The sequence below is a fragment of the Zalophus californianus genome, chromosome 7 (assembly GCF_009762305.2).
Source record: "Zalophus californianus isolate mZalCal1 chromosome 7, mZalCal1.pri.v2, whole genome shotgun sequence".
Classification (NCBI taxonomy): Eukaryota; Metazoa; Chordata; class Mammalia; order Carnivora; family Otariidae; genus Zalophus; species Zalophus californianus.
The window spans coordinates 74,693,840-74,711,807 of record NC_045601.1 but is presented as its reverse complement, the minus strand read 5'-3'; the positions used below and the strand labels follow the sequence as shown (position 1 = coordinate 74,711,807).

At 39.2% G+C, this 17,968-nt stretch overlaps 1 protein-coding gene across 12 annotated transcripts in view; it reads right to left on the bottom strand.

Annotated features, from left to right (window-relative positions):
- Nucleotides 1-5,238: 5,238 nt before the first annotated feature.
- Nucleotides 5,239-17,968, bottom strand: part of SNAP91 (synaptosome associated protein 91) — a 147,494-nt gene continuing 134,764 nt past the window's right edge. For 7 of the 12 annotated variants that reach the window (XM_027603046.1, XM_027603052.1, XM_027603050.1 and 4 more), the window contains 4 exons: nt 15,964-16,047; nt 15,215-15,319; nt 10,878-10,980; nt 7,613-9,004 (listed from right to left, as the gene is read on the bottom strand). In XM_027603046.1, coding sequence (XP_027458847.1) covers nt 10,888-10,980; nt 15,215-15,319; nt 15,964-16,047 — 282 coding nt within the window. In that variant the 3' untranslated portion in view covers nt 7,613-9,004; nt 10,878-10,887. Of the gene's footprint in view, nt 9,005-10,877; nt 10,981-15,214; nt 15,320-15,963; nt 16,048-17,968 lie in introns of all 12 variants that reach the window. The other 5 variants (XM_035728574.1, XM_035728575.1, XM_027603055.2 and 2 more) reach the window with 4 other exon arrangements.

Genomic DNA, 17,968 nt, shown 5'->3' with positions numbered 1-17,968 from the left:
AAACTCGCATTTATGTCATTGAAATCCTGTATGTATCGATTCGTAAGCTGAAAAAGTGTGTACACTTTCACCCATCGGGCACAGATAAAGGGAATACTTCAGAAACTGCTCCCACAACTGAAGACAGAGTTTGGAAGCTTCCTCCAGGCTCTTGCTCAGCCTGATGACCACACATTTCCTTATTCTTCTATATATTTTACTTCTAATTTCATCAGCAATTTGTACTATGCCATGCAATTAAGATCTGCTACCTAGAATTTCCCTTGTGGGCAATTTCAAATGTCCAAAATACAACAAAAAATATGAGTCCCAAAATGAGTGACATGAAATTACTTTTGCTGTAGAAATAATCTTAACAAATTTGGTGATCTAATTTCTCAAATTACAGTTAGAAGGTCGCTCGCTGCCAAGGGAAGTCTACAATAATCCCAAGAAGTGATAGCCTGACAGAAAAGGCGGATGCAGGCAAACCACTAAAGGACTTTTTTTAAAAAGGTATAAAGATACAAAATTATAGTCATTTGGAGCTATTGTTTTTGGTGCTGTTACGTGAACCACACTGGCCTGTGGAGGCATACCAATATGTCGTGTTTATAATGATTACATGATCAATATTAAATTTAGTTATGTTCAGTATGAGTTTTGGAAGGCATTACATCATAGAAAAATTTTTATCCAAAAAGCTTTAACTTTTTTTTTTCCTAGAAAGAACAAATGTGTGTGCGTGTGTGTGCGCATGTGTGCACGTAAGTGGGGTGTGGGGAGGGGTGGAGGGAGAGGGAGAGAGGGAATCTTAAGCAGGCTCCATGCCCAGCGTGGGGCGTGTGGTAGGGGCTCCATCTCACGACCCTGATACCATGACCTGAGCCGAATCAAGCCTCGAATGCTTAACCGACTGAGCCACCCAGATGCCCCATTAAACACTTCCAAAAAGTTTTAAGAGAACCATCAGCGGACTACATAATTGACTTGTTTTATACTCAAACGAATTCTAATCTCAAAAGTCAAGAAAAATATCTTTCCCAAATATTTTATCGAACCCCCAACCTCCTTCACAGTTAAAATATCTGTGCATTGTGAACGTTAATGTATTATTGCAGGTTCAGAAACTGTCATATGGCTGCCGCCGATGAATGCCTACACTTTACAGCAGAGAGGTACAGCGACTCTGGTGTGACGGAAAACATTCAGCATGTGGAATAAAATACCTTTAACGGTCTAACCACACTAGACTGCCTTGTATAAAGTCAATGCTCAGCAAATATGCTGATAGTTACAGTTAGTCTTATAAGATTATAGAAATTCCCTGATATAATTGAAAGAAAGACTGGCATTTCCCATGAGCAGAGGCCAACAATCATTTCTCCTGACAAACAGGGAGTTTGTCTGTGGTGCGTGTGCTGGGAGGTTTAGGGTAATGTGCCTCTGTTCTCTGAAACTCGTCCTCCCTGCCCCCACCCCCCTCATTATGTTACTCCCAAGCTTCCAGCTTACTGGGGTTTAGCTAACAACATAATGTTTTTCTAAAAACTGCCCATCAAGGAGCTTATAAACCAGATAAGCAATTCAGGAATTTCCTAAAATAATCCTTACAGTACTGAGGCTTCTGGATGGTAAGGAGAAGTCCCTTTGAGCTCCAAGCACCTCCCCCCTACCAGCCCTTCTCCTCCCATTAATTGGCAGGAGGCAAGACTTTGCAATTTTTGCTTTACTTAGAGTTTAAACTACTGCTAATGAAGTCACATGCCCGATCACAAAACAACATAAATCTCAGGGTATAGGAGAAAAGAATGTATTAGTGCATAGTAGAGAGATCTGGGAGGACACATGAATTTTTTTCCCCTCAAAACCACTTTGAATGGATCAGCTGTTAGAAAAAGTTGCAGCTAGCAAATCTTCGAAGATACAGCTTTAAATTTTTCAAAAAATGTTTGTGATACCTACAAACATGCTGCTTATTTTTTCTTTTAAAAAATCACTATGGGCTTGGTGCCAAGATTGTACTGCCAAACAAAAGTACCACCTTATCAAGGAATTGCCTAAAAATAAAAGCATGTTGTTTGGGAGACAGGACCTGAATTTAGTATTTTGCCACTGTACTTAGAACACTTACTTTAAAAGGCTCTCTTTGTGGCCTGGGAAACGAAGTGACACTATTGTACCCACCAAATGGGCAGCTGTGCCTCTTCATGCAGACGGCCACATGACTGATGTGGCTCCACATCACTGTCCTGGGCAGTCGTAGGCCCACAGATGGCAGCATCTCTCTCCTGTGCATACCCTCAAATTAAAGCTTGGGTTTTGGTGGAAACTACTGTATCATAATGCAATATGGACCACTTTTTTTTATGACTAGTAACTAAACGTCTCAATTTTTAGACTAGCTGAAACACAATACTCTTTGTGGCTTTCCTATTTTGAAGTATTTAGAAAATTCCCCGGAATCATCCATAAGTTTTAAACAGAGCTACTCACTGTGATTCCACTGGATCTCTGGGTTTTCAGTGGTTTCCTTAGCCTAGTGGTTTCCAAGTTTGGCTGCTCATCGGAATGCCCTAGGGAATTATTTTAGAAAGCCTGTTTCCAGGGTCTCCCTGAGATCTACCCTGGAATCCGCCAGAGTGAGGCCCCGAGATCTATATTTGATAAAGCTCTCCAAGTACTGGATGATCATCCAGGTGTGGGACCCACTGTCATAGTGTGTTTCCTAAATGAATTGTTCTTCCACCTTCCACAGCTCTCCCTCTGTGCACAATGATGATGTTTTGTCTTTTTCTTCCAGGGTGAATGTTTTCTCGGCTTCAATTGCCTTTATACATGTTCTTGTAAGCTACCTCAAGGACGCTGGTAATGAAAGTGGTGGTAAACTATCAAATACATAGAGAGTATTCTTTTCAGTATTTTTCTAAAGTGGAAATACATTTTCGCAATAACATTGTTATAATACTGTTTTATGATGGTAAGAAATGAGTCAAATTTACAAAACTCTTGAGCATATGCAATCATTTTACAATTTGTGACAAAATCCAATTTTACATACTTCCTGAAAATTAGATACTATATATATATTTATTTATAATCCATTTCACAAAGTAGGTCAGATCAATTTAATTCAACAAACTTTTATTGAGTCCAATCTTAGGCACACAGGATATAGAGTGAAGTCCTAGATTCTACCCTTCCTCAAAGAATTCATAACATACTAAGGAAGTCAGACATATAAAAAAATAGTGTGGAAAAGGTTCAGTATAAGGTGCTGAAGGAACACATTTGAGAAGGATTGGCTCTCGCAGGGTGGGCAGATATGATAAAGAAATATTTCTTAGAGGAGGTGATGCCTAGGTTGGGTTTTGAAGGAGAAGTTGAGGTTTTCCAACCTATCAGTGGGGAACTTGGGGGAGAGGAGGGCATCCATGGGAGGGGTGCAAAAGTATGTAAGTGGTGTGTTTAGGCTACCGTGAGTATTTAAGGATTGTTGCTATAGGAGATTAGCACCGCCTACTGGTGAGGAACGGCAAGAAATGAGGTTACCAAGCTAGACCGAGAGCCTTGAAAAGATTTTTGGACTTGAATGCAATGTTAGAGAGTTTTGAGTTTAACCTTTAGTTGATGAGGAATTGATGCAGGTTTTTAAGTTAGAGAAATGTGATCAGATGGGCATTTGGGGAAGGAAACCCCCTTTAGGCTGGATTCAGGGGGGTTTGGGTGGGGATTAGACTAGAGGCAAAGAGCCCTGCGTGGAGGCCGCTGGAGCTGCTGTGCTAAGGAAGTGGTAGTGGGAATGGTAGGAGAGGGCAAGCCAGGCAGAATGTTCAGTATATTCGGTACCCCACTGAATGCAGGAGAGAATTGAGGGTGTCATGTCACACAGCTGGGAGACTTGGGAGCCTAGGTAGATGGTGAGACCACCAAGCAAGACAGAAAACTAGACTTGAGGAAAAAGATTGAGTTCATTTTTAGACATGTATGTTTAACATTTTTGTAGACTGTTTATCAGTAAGGTTGAGAACATCCATACACAAAGAATGCAATGCCAAGAGAGTTAGGTTACAAACATACATGGTTTTTTAGTGAACTAATCCTTAGTTAACACATAACCACCCAGTAAGTCATTTAGCTATATTTTATTCTGAACCCAATCACATAGCAACCACACCTTTGTCTCTGTTCTAAAAACTAAATGCTCCTTTTAATTTAGCTTTGAAGACATAGCTTTGTTTTTCCCTGAGAAGGGATAGGTGTTCTAAAACTCTGGCCCTGAATTTACATCTGAAATATTTCGTACACAGTCACAACTCGATTTCCTGTTTTCAATAGAGTGCCAAATCCACGTGATCCAAAACAGCAGAGAGTTTAAAAAACAACTCCAAATTTCCTTGGGATATACTTTTAAGTCTTTTCAGGCTATAAAGTTTACTTCCTGTTTATAAATTATGAAATTAGTTGACTTACCCCAGAGATGTTCTCTACTCTGAAAGAGAGAAATGAACTATGGGATGTTTGGGTGGGTTGGAGATGAATCTAGTACTTAAGATTGGGTTAACAGCAGAGGAGACCATCACGAAAAGATGATTGTGTACCCCTCGCCTGGCTGGGAAGGTACCCTTCTAGGTCCTGACCCTTCTGGGTGCTGCTTTCTGCAGGCCTGGCTTCTGTTGCAGGCTACCATCTCTTGCGGCCATAGGCTTTTAATCCAAATTGTCTTGCTCTCTCAGCCCTGATGGCTACCACCTGCACATGTCGTGTTCCTTCTGGTTATATTTAACTTCGACAGTATCTTCCATCTCCAATCATCACTAAATAGTTCTTCTAGCTTTTTTTAAAATCACTGTCAAAGTATATTTATTAAACTTCTTGATCTCCAGATAGAAAGACTTAATTCTATTATAAAGCATTTATCATGTCATCATCTTCCATTTATGTTCTTAAAAAGTATCATTAGGTATTGGAAACTCTAAGAAGGATTCTCTAGGTGACTGAGTCGAACTCTGGTGGGTGTTGTGCCCTGCCTGGACACCCTTTCCAGCTGACACACTCATCCCCCAGCTCTGTATTGAATTGTGAGTTGTTTTTTTTTTTTTTTGAGAGAGAGACAGAGTGAGTGAACGGTGGGCGGGGCCACAGAGGAGAGAATCTCAAGCTGACCCCCCCCCACCCCTTAGCACGGAGCCCGATGCAGGGCTTGTTCTCACAACCCGGAGATCACGACCTGAGCCGAAATCAAGAGTGAGACGCTCAACCGATGGAGCCACCCAAGTGGCCCTTAATATTTTTATTTTTAAATGAATTAAAGACATTTGAAAGTTTCTCAATTTTAATTTCTAACATAGTAAGCATTGACAGATATAACCCATATAAATGAGAGCTTTTTGAGGGCCTCAAAAACAAGTGCAAAGGTGCAGAGCAAAGCCAGTTTGAAGACCCGTCGTCTGTAAATGAGTTGTAGGGCACCTATTACAGAGTCAGTTATAGAAGCCCTTTCTGTCTCAGAACTGTCTGAGCATGCATGCGCGGAAATGAATTCAGGTGATGCAGCGTTGCTGTTTTGAGGCTTTAGCTAAGGTTAATGACCATATCACTAACTCACACACAGCTCCCTCGTGTTTCCTCTCACAGACGGGATCCAGATAACGTGCGCAGTAGTGAAATCTGTCAGCAAGGCTATGAGAAACTGAAATGTTCTTAAAGCCCAAGAGGATTAACAATAAACTACCACAAAACCCACTGCCTTGAAAATAGAGACCAGTGTGACTTCTCAACTAAGATGACCCTGATTTTTATTTTGAACCAGTACTTCCACACAAAAAACACTATGATAATCACTGCCACCAGAGCATGCCCCTCTTCCGCCAACAAAAATTTGGGGCTATGTTATTAAAGGTGTCTACCTCAGAGGCAGAAGGAGGCCTTCACACAACTTATCTTTCTGTGACTTTCCATTTCTCTTTTTATGTTTTACTCCTTTCCTCCTCTTGCAAACCCCACGACTCCTCCAAAAAAGTCTTTGGTCTTTATTCTTTTTCTTTAAGGTACAACAAATAACACAAAAGCAAACAAAGGAGACACTTAATATAGAGAGAACCACTTGTAACCATTATACCAAATAAAAAGTGACTCAAAATCTTCAACTCAAGATGAGTTTTTAATCGATATTAGTTCTTCTGTTAGGATGAGCTGACAGCTATTAAAACTCTAACATTTGACAATAAATGTCCATAGGAGCGTTATTCTTCAGGAATTAGAAATATGGTATTAGCTCAGCAATGTCCAGGTAGGTGAGGACACCTCTAAGAACTAGTATACTTGTGTTCATCCCAAACACTTACCCGGCACCCACTGACGTGCTAGTTCCTGAGGGTATGAACAGGAGATTTTTCCTGCCTTTGAGGCTCACAACTGGCCAGAGGATGCCAGTGTCACAGATGATTATAATATAATATGTTAAGTGCCATAAGGGTTGATAAGAGTAGGGTGGAGAGCCATGACAGACAAGTAGGATTTAGCTGCACTGCTGGAGCTGGTGAGGTCATGTCAGGCAGAGGGCCCTGTGTGAGCCAGCAAAGTGCTTGGTGTCCCCTTGCCTCAGGAGTGGTGTGGTGATGCAGAGAACAGTGTGCCTGTGGCCCACATCCTCATGCATGCAGAGGACGGGGCTGAGCTGGAGGTGAGGCTAGAGAGGCAGGCTCATGTGTGGAAGAATATCATGGCTAAACTGGACCTGTGTTGAAAATTATCCAGAGAGACTCATTTTTTAAGTGCCCAGAGAACCTCATTCAGCATCTCATCTACGTGACAATTGTACAAGGACCACCAAGAACCTCAATGGGGCAAGGTTCAAGTGTCAGATTTAAAAATAATGCTCTTGCAGTTTCACCTATTGAGAATTTATACCACTGAATGGGCCATTCAATGAAGAGAAAAAGCTTATTAAAAAATACAGTATTAAACTGAAAATTACTTAAAGTCTAAAGTACATTTATGTAACAATATGCCTACAGAGTAATATATGACCAAAATGTAATCTACAAAAATCATAATACATAATCAGATACTAGCTTCTGAAAGTTAGTTCTCGAGATAGAAATCCTAAATAGTGAAGGGCAAGAGAGTTTTAGAAATAAGGATATGCTTGTAGCTGAGAAATACTTCTATTTGAGATTGGACTAGTTTTTGAATCATGGTCACAATCGAGTTATAGGCATAAAGTCAGCCCGTTTTCTAGGTTTGTGTGTCTGAGTTTATGGGCAGGCAGGTGTGTGTTTAAACTATAATCTAAAGTCTTATTATTCTTCAACTTTCATGGAGAATTCTCACAAAACTATTATAGGAGTTGCATAATTTAAAAGAAAGTTCATCCTTTTCTTTTTTGAAATATGGAATTTCAGTTTATCTGACAGCAACCAGAGTCCCAAGTTTAATGACAGCTAATTAAAGTGTTCTTTTCTCCCCCTTATTTTTAACTCACTGTAAAATAATCAGAACTATGTTGGCATGAACAGCATTTCTCACTGTGAATGTTTTTTAAATTTTCAATATTTTGTATATGCTGTGTGTCATTTGAAACATTTTCTCTAAAAAATAATCGAAAAGAGAAAGATTATGTTTGCATTTCTTTGTTCAAGGTGTTTATTGCATCTCAGAGGGCGTACATGCACTGGGTTTTAAACTGAAATAGAAAGAAATGCCATTTTGAAATTGGTTTTAGGTAATTTTCCCCCATTACAGTGTATGTTATCCCCACAGTAAGTTCAGATACAACCACTTTTAAATGGTACCATACATCTATTAAATAATTTGAAAAATAGGCAAACACCTTTCCAACCCAATATGCTTTTACAAAGAGCTGCCAAGCCACTAGCAACACTGATCAACAGTGACCTCATTTATGCATCAAAATCTTAAGCCAAGCCATCAGCACATACAGTATGACAACAAATTAAAAATGAAAGAATACAGTATGTACAGGAAAGGATACAATTCTCTGAATTAGTTTAAATTCTAATCACAATGGTACAACAAAACCTACTTTGAGCTCAATTGAGGCATGGAAGAACACTAGTCTACAGAACACACAAAGAAATACTAAATTAACAGATGTACATAAAACCCACAATAAAATAAAAATATTTGCAGTAATCTTTAAATTACACATATACCTTGGGGTGTCTTCATAATCATTTGAATAGCACATCTCTAATTGCATTTTCACGGACGGGATAGAAACGGACCGTTTACTTTTCAGTGCATTTAATCAAGAATGAATAAATAGGTCAATTTAGATGCAAAACCTGTCAAATATAATCAAAATATACATTTTAATATAGCAGTGATTAAATATGGAATTCTTTCCATATGATTTTTTCATTCTTGATAAGGTAGCTTCAAGGAGAAATATTTATTATGGACGTTTACCCTTATATTTTTTTTAAAACAAAATTTCTTAACATATACAGTGCCACAAAAATAAACATTTCTCACAACAGTTGAAGTTCCTGTGATTGGAAAAATGTACTCCACACCAAAAAAGTTTTGTATATTTAAGAGTGTTTTCCTTACTATTTGATATTATCACACCATGTTTGTAACAGAGATACAGAGAATTTATGGGGAGAGTTTAGGTTTGTCCAAAAGTCATATATACATCAAAACCCTCAAAGACACAGACACATCTTTCCAACTGGCTCACCACACAACAGCTGCATCATCCGTCCATGGGCGAGGTCCAGAAAAGCACTAAAGGCATCAGAAACATCCATTCATTGTTTTTACATCGTACAACACACAAAGAACCCAAATACACTACAATTTTGAGATAGGGATAACAGCTAAGGTAGTACACATTCCTAATGTTCACTTTCACAGCTGTGCTACACATTTTGGAAGAGAAGTTACGAGTAAGCATTGGGTTTGGTACTGGTGGCTCACTTTGAAACTCTGAGCATCAATTTTATTTGAAGTCTCCAAACTCATTATTTTTTTTCCTATTCAGTCACAAAAATTGCAGCTGTAAAGATAAAAAGCACTTGAATTAGAAAACAACATGACACATTCCTCAAACATATTACCTCCCTCGCATTTTTACCTCACAGTTACTATGAAAAATCTTCATGCAAAAGGTTTCTTTATAACAAATTCACATTTATACACTTTTCACGATTCTTTGCTTCAAGTTTCAGCCGGGAAGAGATTTTTAGGAAAACTTTTAACGTAAAGTTTCATTTTAGATAAAAATTGTAGCAGCAAAATTTTGAAATGTGGATACTTACTAGAAATCTCAGTAGTGAGACATTTACTATTAAATAAGAACAGTTCGCCTTTTAAAAAGGGCAGATGGGGGGGAAAGGAATGACAGCAATTTTCATTATTTTTGGCTTTTTTTTTCAGTTATGGTGTTCAGTGAGTCACTCAACGGTTGAACAAGTAACAGAAGAGAGGAGGAGGGAGATAATCCGTGGTGACACTGCCTCTTGGGGAACGTCACTCCCAGGAACACCAGTCCCTGCTTCACCAGTCATCCCTGCCAGGGAATCTGCCTGGGGTGAAGGCTTAGCCACGTGAGGAACTCTTTTTCATAAATTAGTCTGTGTCTGTCTCCCTTTTGACTGTGAACCTCTGAGCGCTCTCTCAAGCATCTCTGCTTCAGGTGCTTCTCAGAGCTCCTGGCACACCAGGACAGCGTATTTACTGAACGAGAGGTGGGTAAAGGGATGCTCCCTGAAGTAGCCTTAGGCAGCCCCGAACCTTCAGTAGCTAAGAAGTGCTCATTGTCTCACTTATGCCTACACCAACCCAGTCCAACCCAACCCAACATGGAATAGAAAAGTCAGGTACAAGGAGGAATTACTTGACTGAGATGTCAAAGCCTCAAAATGATAAACTCATTAACCTTGTATAAGAAAAAACAAATCATAAAGTAGGAATCCACAAAAATCTTAGGATGCAGTAGAGAAAGTTTAAAAATATATTTATGTATAGGATGTACAATGCATAATAAAAATTACATTGGACAGTGGTCCCAAAACTTTGACACTCGTAGACACACTTCCCTCCATTGTGTGACCTTGAGCAAATCACTCAATGCCAAGGATCAGTTCCTTTAGCTGCGAAATGGAGACAAAAAGTATCTGTCTAGTTTACGTCACAGGGTTTGATTTCCCACTGAGATGACCAAAGGAGTTCATGACTAGGAAGTGGGGATGAAAAGTACTGTGTAAAGGAAAAGCAGCATTATTATTGTATATCCCCTTTCTGCAAGTACTTGTTGAGAATCTACCCACTGTGTTAGGTGCTGGGGTTAGTAGTAAACTTTTTTCCTTTATCAGTTTCCTTCCATAAGTCCATTATTAATCATGTCATAAATCACATTAGAAATTTAAAACTAGAATGTTAGAAATTTAAAATTCTGCTTAAGTGCAGAAGTTGCAAAGGGTAACAATCTAAGCTTTATTTGATGAGGCCAAGTAAGGATAAACAAATAAAAAAATACAATTTTGTAGCCAAGTATATTCTTAGATGGTTTCTAAATGCAATGTAATAGATGTTAGCTTTCTATAAATTCCTGTCATCAGGTAATAAAGTGGTAATTTTCTAATTTACCAAGTAGCTTGGGCAACTTTTTGCTTTATCAGTAAAATCTTTGTGCTTCTCAGGACAACTTGGAGGCTTTTCTCTTAGTTTTGTAAATTAATCAAGATTTAAAAAAATTTATTGATAATTCATTGACAGCTTTTAATACTGATTTAAAAAGTAAAAACACTCAAGTTGTTGTTATTATTATTTACATGTGTTCAAAGAACAGAAGTACAAATATCATACCTGAAATAGCTAAGCATTACAAGGTCATTATAAGCCCACAGGAAAAGCTCAATATTAGATACCTTAAATTGTTTACAAGAAATCCTTGATGTTAAGATCCGCTAATGGGTCCTTTGCTGGAGGTTTCTTGGGACTCTGAGTGGCAGGTGTAGGGCTTGGAGAAAGCTAGCGGGGAAAAGCCAGCCCAAGACAGCAGAAACAGAAATCAAACAGAGAGACAGGTAAGCATTAAGCAGAGCACATACCACAGAAAACAAACATGCAGAAGATCAGATGGCTAAAGGTTTACAAAATCTACTTCGTTCTCCTTAGCCACAGTGTTGTTTAATTTTGGTTTCATAAAGTACACTTCAAATGATCTTTGGCTTTCTTGAAATTCTCTGACATCAAATTTAGCCAAAGTAATATTTGAGGACTCTGGTACAACCATACGGATATGAGTTAGGGAAGATGTAGAAAACCAGTCACATTCAGATATTATGAATATAGAATACAATAACACAACAATCAATTGCTCTACACAAAAGCATTTTTACTTTGAGTTATTAGTACCACTAAACTAATAAAGGAATTTTAATGACTTTTCCTTATAGTGAGAGTGAGTTTGAGGGAAAAACTAAAAGGAAATAACTTGCAGAAAGTCACTTAAGAAATTACTTTAAATTATTAGCTAAATATAGTAGAATTTCACATGAAGTATTTTAAAGGAAAACCAGTCAAGTCTGGGGGCACTGTTTGTTTCAGATGGAAAAGAGTTTCCCAGGTGTGAATGTCATAAAATTCCAATATTGCCAGTCCAGCTTGTAGAGAAGACTAATTACTAAATGCTATAGGAAAGAACCATATTGCACTTGCTAGCAAAAGCAACAAAGAATTAACTTACCTTGTTTCTGTTTAATTAATACCTAAATTATTTCACTATGTGACAGACATAAGCGGAAGCAGGCTTTTGCAGGAGTGTTAGGCTATGAAGCCTTGAAAAAGGTCATGTGATCTGTATAGAGTAATAATTGACATGGATTCTTTGAGTCTAATTCTTCTCTTATGCTTGTGCCTGGTAGAAATCTCAAAAATCTGGGATTATGGGGGTAGAGATGTATGTTTTTATTGGTTTGGTAAATAAAGCTCCAGAAATAAAGATTTTTAGATTTGTTCCTATGTCTAGAAACTATTGACTGACTGCATTACCTATCAATCAAATTTCCATTTTTTAAAACAGGAATCATTCTTCATAGAAAGATCAGAAAAGATAAATGCAAGGGTTGAAGCTGTTTGGAAGGTAAGAAACTCAAGAGTTGAGGGGCGCCTGGGTGGCTCAGTCTGTTAAGCATCTGCCTTCGGCTCAGGTCATGATCTCAGGGTCTTGGGATTGAGCCCCACATCAGGCTCCCTGCTCAGTGGGGAGCCTGCTTCTCCCTCTCCCTCTGCCTGCCGCTCCCCGTGCTCTTGCTCTCCCGCTCTGTTTCTCCCTTTCTTTCTCTCTGACAAGTAAATAAAATCTTAAAAAAAAAGAAATATAAGAGTTGATTCATCGTTAATAATTTGGTGAGATGACAACATCATGAAGGATGACACCAACCAACTGAGACATAGTGGAATAGTCCAGGAATCAGTAAGGGAAAACAGTATTTTGTTTTCTGAACTTATAAAATCATATTTATTTTACTATTTAGTATAATCACCTCTGCTGCTTCTCTGATAAAGGAAATATAACACAGTTGTTTTTTGTTTTGTTTTGTTTTTAGAGAGGGAGGGAGGGTCAGAGAGAAAGGGAGAGAGAGAGAATCTTAAGTAGGCTCCGCACCCAGGGCAGAGTGTGACCTGACACAGGGCTTGATCTCACAACCCTGAGATCAGGACCTGAGCCCAAATCAAGAGTCGGATACTTAACTGACTGAGCCACCCAGGTGCCCCTACAATCTAAAACTTTTATAAATATGGCATACCATTTCCTAAATCACCATAAATTCAATTAAATGATTAAAACACTATTTTCATCATATTATCTATTTTTTATTCTTTGAATTAAGTAAACTGATGCTATGTAACACTGGTATCATGCAAGAAAAACAGCTACTTTAATAAAATTGTGTTAATTTATTTCTAAAGATTTTAGCACATAAAATACAATAAGGTTTTTAAAATCTTAAGATTCTTCTTCCAAGTTAATAAAAATAGAAATGTCCTGCCTTTTTTCAAAAAGGTGTTAAATAATCATAGATGTATTCAACCATCAAGGAAACATTCATAATAAATGAGATCCTTCTTAGAATTTAAATATGTCTAGATTAAATTTAAGTCCAACTATTACCCCCTAAACCTTCCTCACTCCCCTCAGAAACAATATGAGGCAGAGTTCATTAGTCTCAGAGCAGACTAGAAAATTACTCATGAAGCCAGTGCTTTGAGTATAGCCTTGAAGGCTAGGGTTTCTCACATTCTAAATTTATCTCTTTGAACACCCACCATTCTCTCTTCTGGTCACTGTGGCTTTTGAAGGGTTAAAGAAGCTGAAAGTGAAATTTGGGAAGAGGCAGATAATAGATTTTGGAGATGATTAAAGGAAGCAAAAGGGATTAAAGTATACTCAGAAAGTTCAAAGTAGGAATCGTATGGATAACAATATAAACATCCATTTGGTGAGTTAAAATATCACAGAAGTGGGGCACCTGGGTGGCTCAGTCGGTTGAGCATCTGACTCTTGATTTCAGCTGAGGTCATGATCTCGGGGTTGGGAGATCGAGTCCTGTGCAGCAGGTGGTCTATTTGAGATTCTTTCCCTCTGCCCCTCCCCCTGCTCCCTCCTCTCAAAATAAAAAATAAATCTTTAAAAAAATATTATAGAAGTGAAACCATTTACTGATACCATTGTAATATATTTGAGCTTTTTGTTTTGGTTTGCTGGGCACGGTGCTAGTAAAGTCATAACATGGTGTTCTGACTCCATCCATGTCAGTTTCTCATGGTAAAAACCTATACCTCCACCTTGGCCAGGCAATATACAAAAGGAATCAAGAACTGGTTACTCATCAACATGACTATCACTATTGGCAGCAAAACATTTCAACAAAGTGTATGTGTTTTACCATCTTGGTAGTAAGAAATTTGGCCTCATCTAAAGGGAGGTTTGTCCTCTGTCCTGGATCCTGGTAGGCAACCTCTAAACCTTCAGAATTTCCTGAGTAACAGGAATGCCTTTGTTATTCAAGGTGGGTTCTTGGAACCACACCTGATAGTTTATATTAACAAGAGGACTGAGGGTGGGGACTAGCCAACCAGAAAGACCAACAATGTGATGAGAGCATCAGGTCTTGGGGGAACATGATATCACCCTGACTTTGAGTGAAGTTGGGGGGGTTGGAGAGTGAGTTCAACCACATGTGCAATAATTCAATCGATCATTCCTACATAAGGCAACTTCAATAAAAAGTCTGCACACTGAAGTGCAGGTGAGCTTCCTGGGTTGGCATCACTGCACGTATACTGCTACACATTGATGTCAGGTGAGTAACACATCCTTGAGGACAAAAAAGCATCATGCTTAGAACCCTCCCAGTTCCAGACTTCACCCTATACATCTCTTCTTTTGGCTAGATCTAATTTGTATCCTTTCACTATAATAAAACTGCAATAAATTTCATGCTTTCCTGAGTTCTGTAAGTTGTTCTAAGATATTGAGAACCTTCAAATCTGTAGGCAGCTGGTCTGAAGTGAAGGGGTAGCTCCTGGGACTCCCAAACTGTGGCTGGTGTCTGAGGTGCACGTAGTCTTGTAGGGACTGCTCCCTTAGACTCTGCAGTTTGGCAAACCTGTTGCTGTTAGCCTCACAATTCTTGGGCACAACTGGCAGCCTGGAGGAGGGTGTCCCTAACCTTGAGTTTAGCTAGTTCTGGGAACACATGATAAAACTCTGGATCAGAAGTACTCATTTTTCTGAAATAAATGCACAGATACTTTAAATGTCTAGTTGTCCTCAGGAACTATTCTGAATTAAGCAGGAGAGGAATGGAGGGACTTAGGAGAGTGAGTTACTTCTATCATTTTCCTCCAAACCTCACACTATTGCTAATCTGTCTCCCATGTTCACCCTTTACTTTTTTTTTTTTTAAGATTTTATTTATTTATTCATGAGTGGGAGAGAGAGAGATAGAGACAGGCAGAGGGAGAAGCAGCCTCCCTCTGCTGAGCGGGGACCCCGATGTGGACTCAATCCCAGGACCCTGGGATCCTGACCTGAGCTGAAGGCAGAAGCTTAACCATCTGAGCCACCCAGGGGTCCTCCTCCTTTACTTCTGCAGAAACAGATATGAGAATTATCTTAGGTAAAAACATTTTTAAAGAGTTTGCCACATGGCAGTTTTATAATGTCATTGTTTTAAGGACATTAAAAAAAACTGACCTGTGTGCCAGGTACAGCCGCAGCTCCAAAGGGTGGCCTCATCATGGGCTGTGCAAACATGACTGGCTGCTGAGGCATCATGGGCATGCCCGTCCCAGCAGGAGGCTGAAAGGGAAGAGCAGTTCACAGCATGAGTGGAATCCACTAGGGGAATGCCTGACACTTAAGTCTTCAATGTTTCTGAAAATCTGTGAGGAAAGCAGGTCTGTGAGAAAGTATAACTTGTAATTTTGAATGATGGGTGCTGTGAGGCTGACAGAGGGCAGAGAATCACCGAGGTATAGTAGAAGCCTGGCTGGCTACGTGGCATCCTTCTCCCAACCAGGCTTTGCTGGTGATTATTTGTCTTCTGTGAGCATAATTCTGAAGAGATAAAAACCTTGTTTATTTATGGACTCTGGCCCTAAAATTTGCTAGTGATAAAAGTGGTAAGTGGAAAGTCCGAGTACAGTGATTAAGAGTTGATTTTGATGATTGAGCTAAGAATGTGTTTGGTAAATATTACTCCCCAAATGACAAAACTATATGCTACAGAAATTATTTTGATGACAGAATTTAAGTATTTTATAGCTGACTTTATCATGTCATGTGTAGACTTCTTAATGTCTAATACAGATGACTTAATTTTTTAAGTTATACATTACAGCATTTGGGGCAGAATTATATTCTGTAGCTGTATTTGTTAATCTGGGATTTGGCAAAGGCCTCAGAAATGTCAATTACAATTTCTAGCACAGGTGGCCACTCACCATTCCAAACCCTGCTCCAGGCTGTCCAACAGACGGGGCCCCGGCAACAGGAGGAACCGAACTGGCTGGAGGTACAGCTCCTTGCTACCAAAAAAACCCCACAAAACACACACACACACACACACACACACACACACACACACACACACACACACCACCAACAACAAACAAAAAGAACCAACATAATTTGGTTTTAAAATGACAGAATATAATTTTAAAATGTATGCCCCTTTAAATATGTGTGGCTATGTAAAGAAAAATATTTCAGTTTAAATTTTAAAAAATGGCTCTAGCACCATGCCAGTGATATGAACAAGGTTACTAACTTGATGTTCATGGCTATGGTGCTATTTGGGCTCCCCAGCTTGCAGCCTACTGACAGCACTGGGCTTCCTCTCTACCTCCTTATAAAGCTTCTCCTCTACCCTCACTGTAAATGAGTCAAATTTCTCCAAGCTTGTCTTTTCCTATCATTATATCTTCCTACAGGTACTGGGGTAGACATCTAAAGAATGTGTCTTCATTTACATATCAGTGCTTGGTTTCTATTTGCCCCCATTTTTATTATGTGTGTGTTTTAAGAGTGGGGGAGGGGCAGAGGGACAGGGAGAGAGAGAATCTTAAGCAGGTTCCATGCCCAGCACTGCGGGGCTTGATCTCACAACCCTGAGATCATGACCTGAGCTGAAATCAAGAGTCGGACACTTAACCAACTAAGCCACCCAGGTGCCCCTTGCCCCCTCCCCCATTTTTAGATTCTCCTTTGCTGTATTATACTTCTCTCTGACTTTTTGACTGCTATATATTTGCACAAGAGCCAAAATTAATTTCAAGTTTTAGGAAGCATTTAGAAGACTACACATAACAAAGCACAAATATCCCATTTCAGGTACAGGTTTGACAGTTTTCAGTCATACAACGGGCCCCTAATATTTCTCTTATGTTTAAAACTAACCCTACTGCAATCCCTTAAACTTAACTTAACCATTAAAGCAAAATCCTAATGAAAAAAGAAAATACTATAGTGATGTCAGCAAAAATGGTGAAGTAAGGAACTCTGAAACTCTCCCTAATCCATAAAATCAGTGGAAAAACAGTCAAAATCTATTAGAACCAACTATTTTAGAACTCTGGAAACCAACAAAGCTTGCAGCAACCAAGAAAGTACTTACTCAAGGAAATCAGCTGGATCTTGGCAAGAATAGTGAGCTTTGTGGCATCTTAACTTACCCTAGTGTCATCCACTGTTCTCCAGCTCAGCTGTAGTCTTGAAAATAACAGCTTACATTCTTAGTAATAGTACCAGAGGGAGCAGAATATATTGAATTCTTTATTTTGTCTTGTCTGGGTGGCTCCCTGGAAAGACTGGCCCAAAAGGCTTGTCTTTGTCTCACCAAACTGGGAAAGCACCTAGTGCTAAAGTTGTTACCTGAAGCCACTTGTGGAAAACGTTTACAGGCAAATGTCTCAGTTGTTGCTGTCTGAAGCAATGGATAACAGGGCAAATAGTAGACTAAACAAAAAGCTTGGAGGAAAGTCTGGAGAAGGAGATGTTTGGGGGATTAAGAGTTTAAAAAGCTCAGACATACTCCTGGGAATTCAGAAGTTCATGCACATGCATGTGCATGCTCAGGAAAGACATGAGAAGGCCTCTAGCTGACCCTGAGGCTTTGAGCAAGCAGTATGTGATGGTGATCGCTAAGGCAGAGTGGCAAACTGCCTGGTTGACTCTGAAGACATGCCTCAACACAACTCGAAGCCCCTCTACAAAGACTGGGAGATATTCTGGTTCAAGGAATTTCAGGAGTAGTTATCTAATCATTAGCTGACCACTTAGCTAAAGGAGCAGAGACCTTAATGGTCACACATAATAAAGAACAGAGACTACAGAATTAGTTCAGAATGGTCACTCAACAAAAACACAAACAACAACTACAAAAAAGTAACCACAACAAACCTGTGGAGAAGGGGTAGAATCTGATCTCTAGAGTTGCCACATTATAAT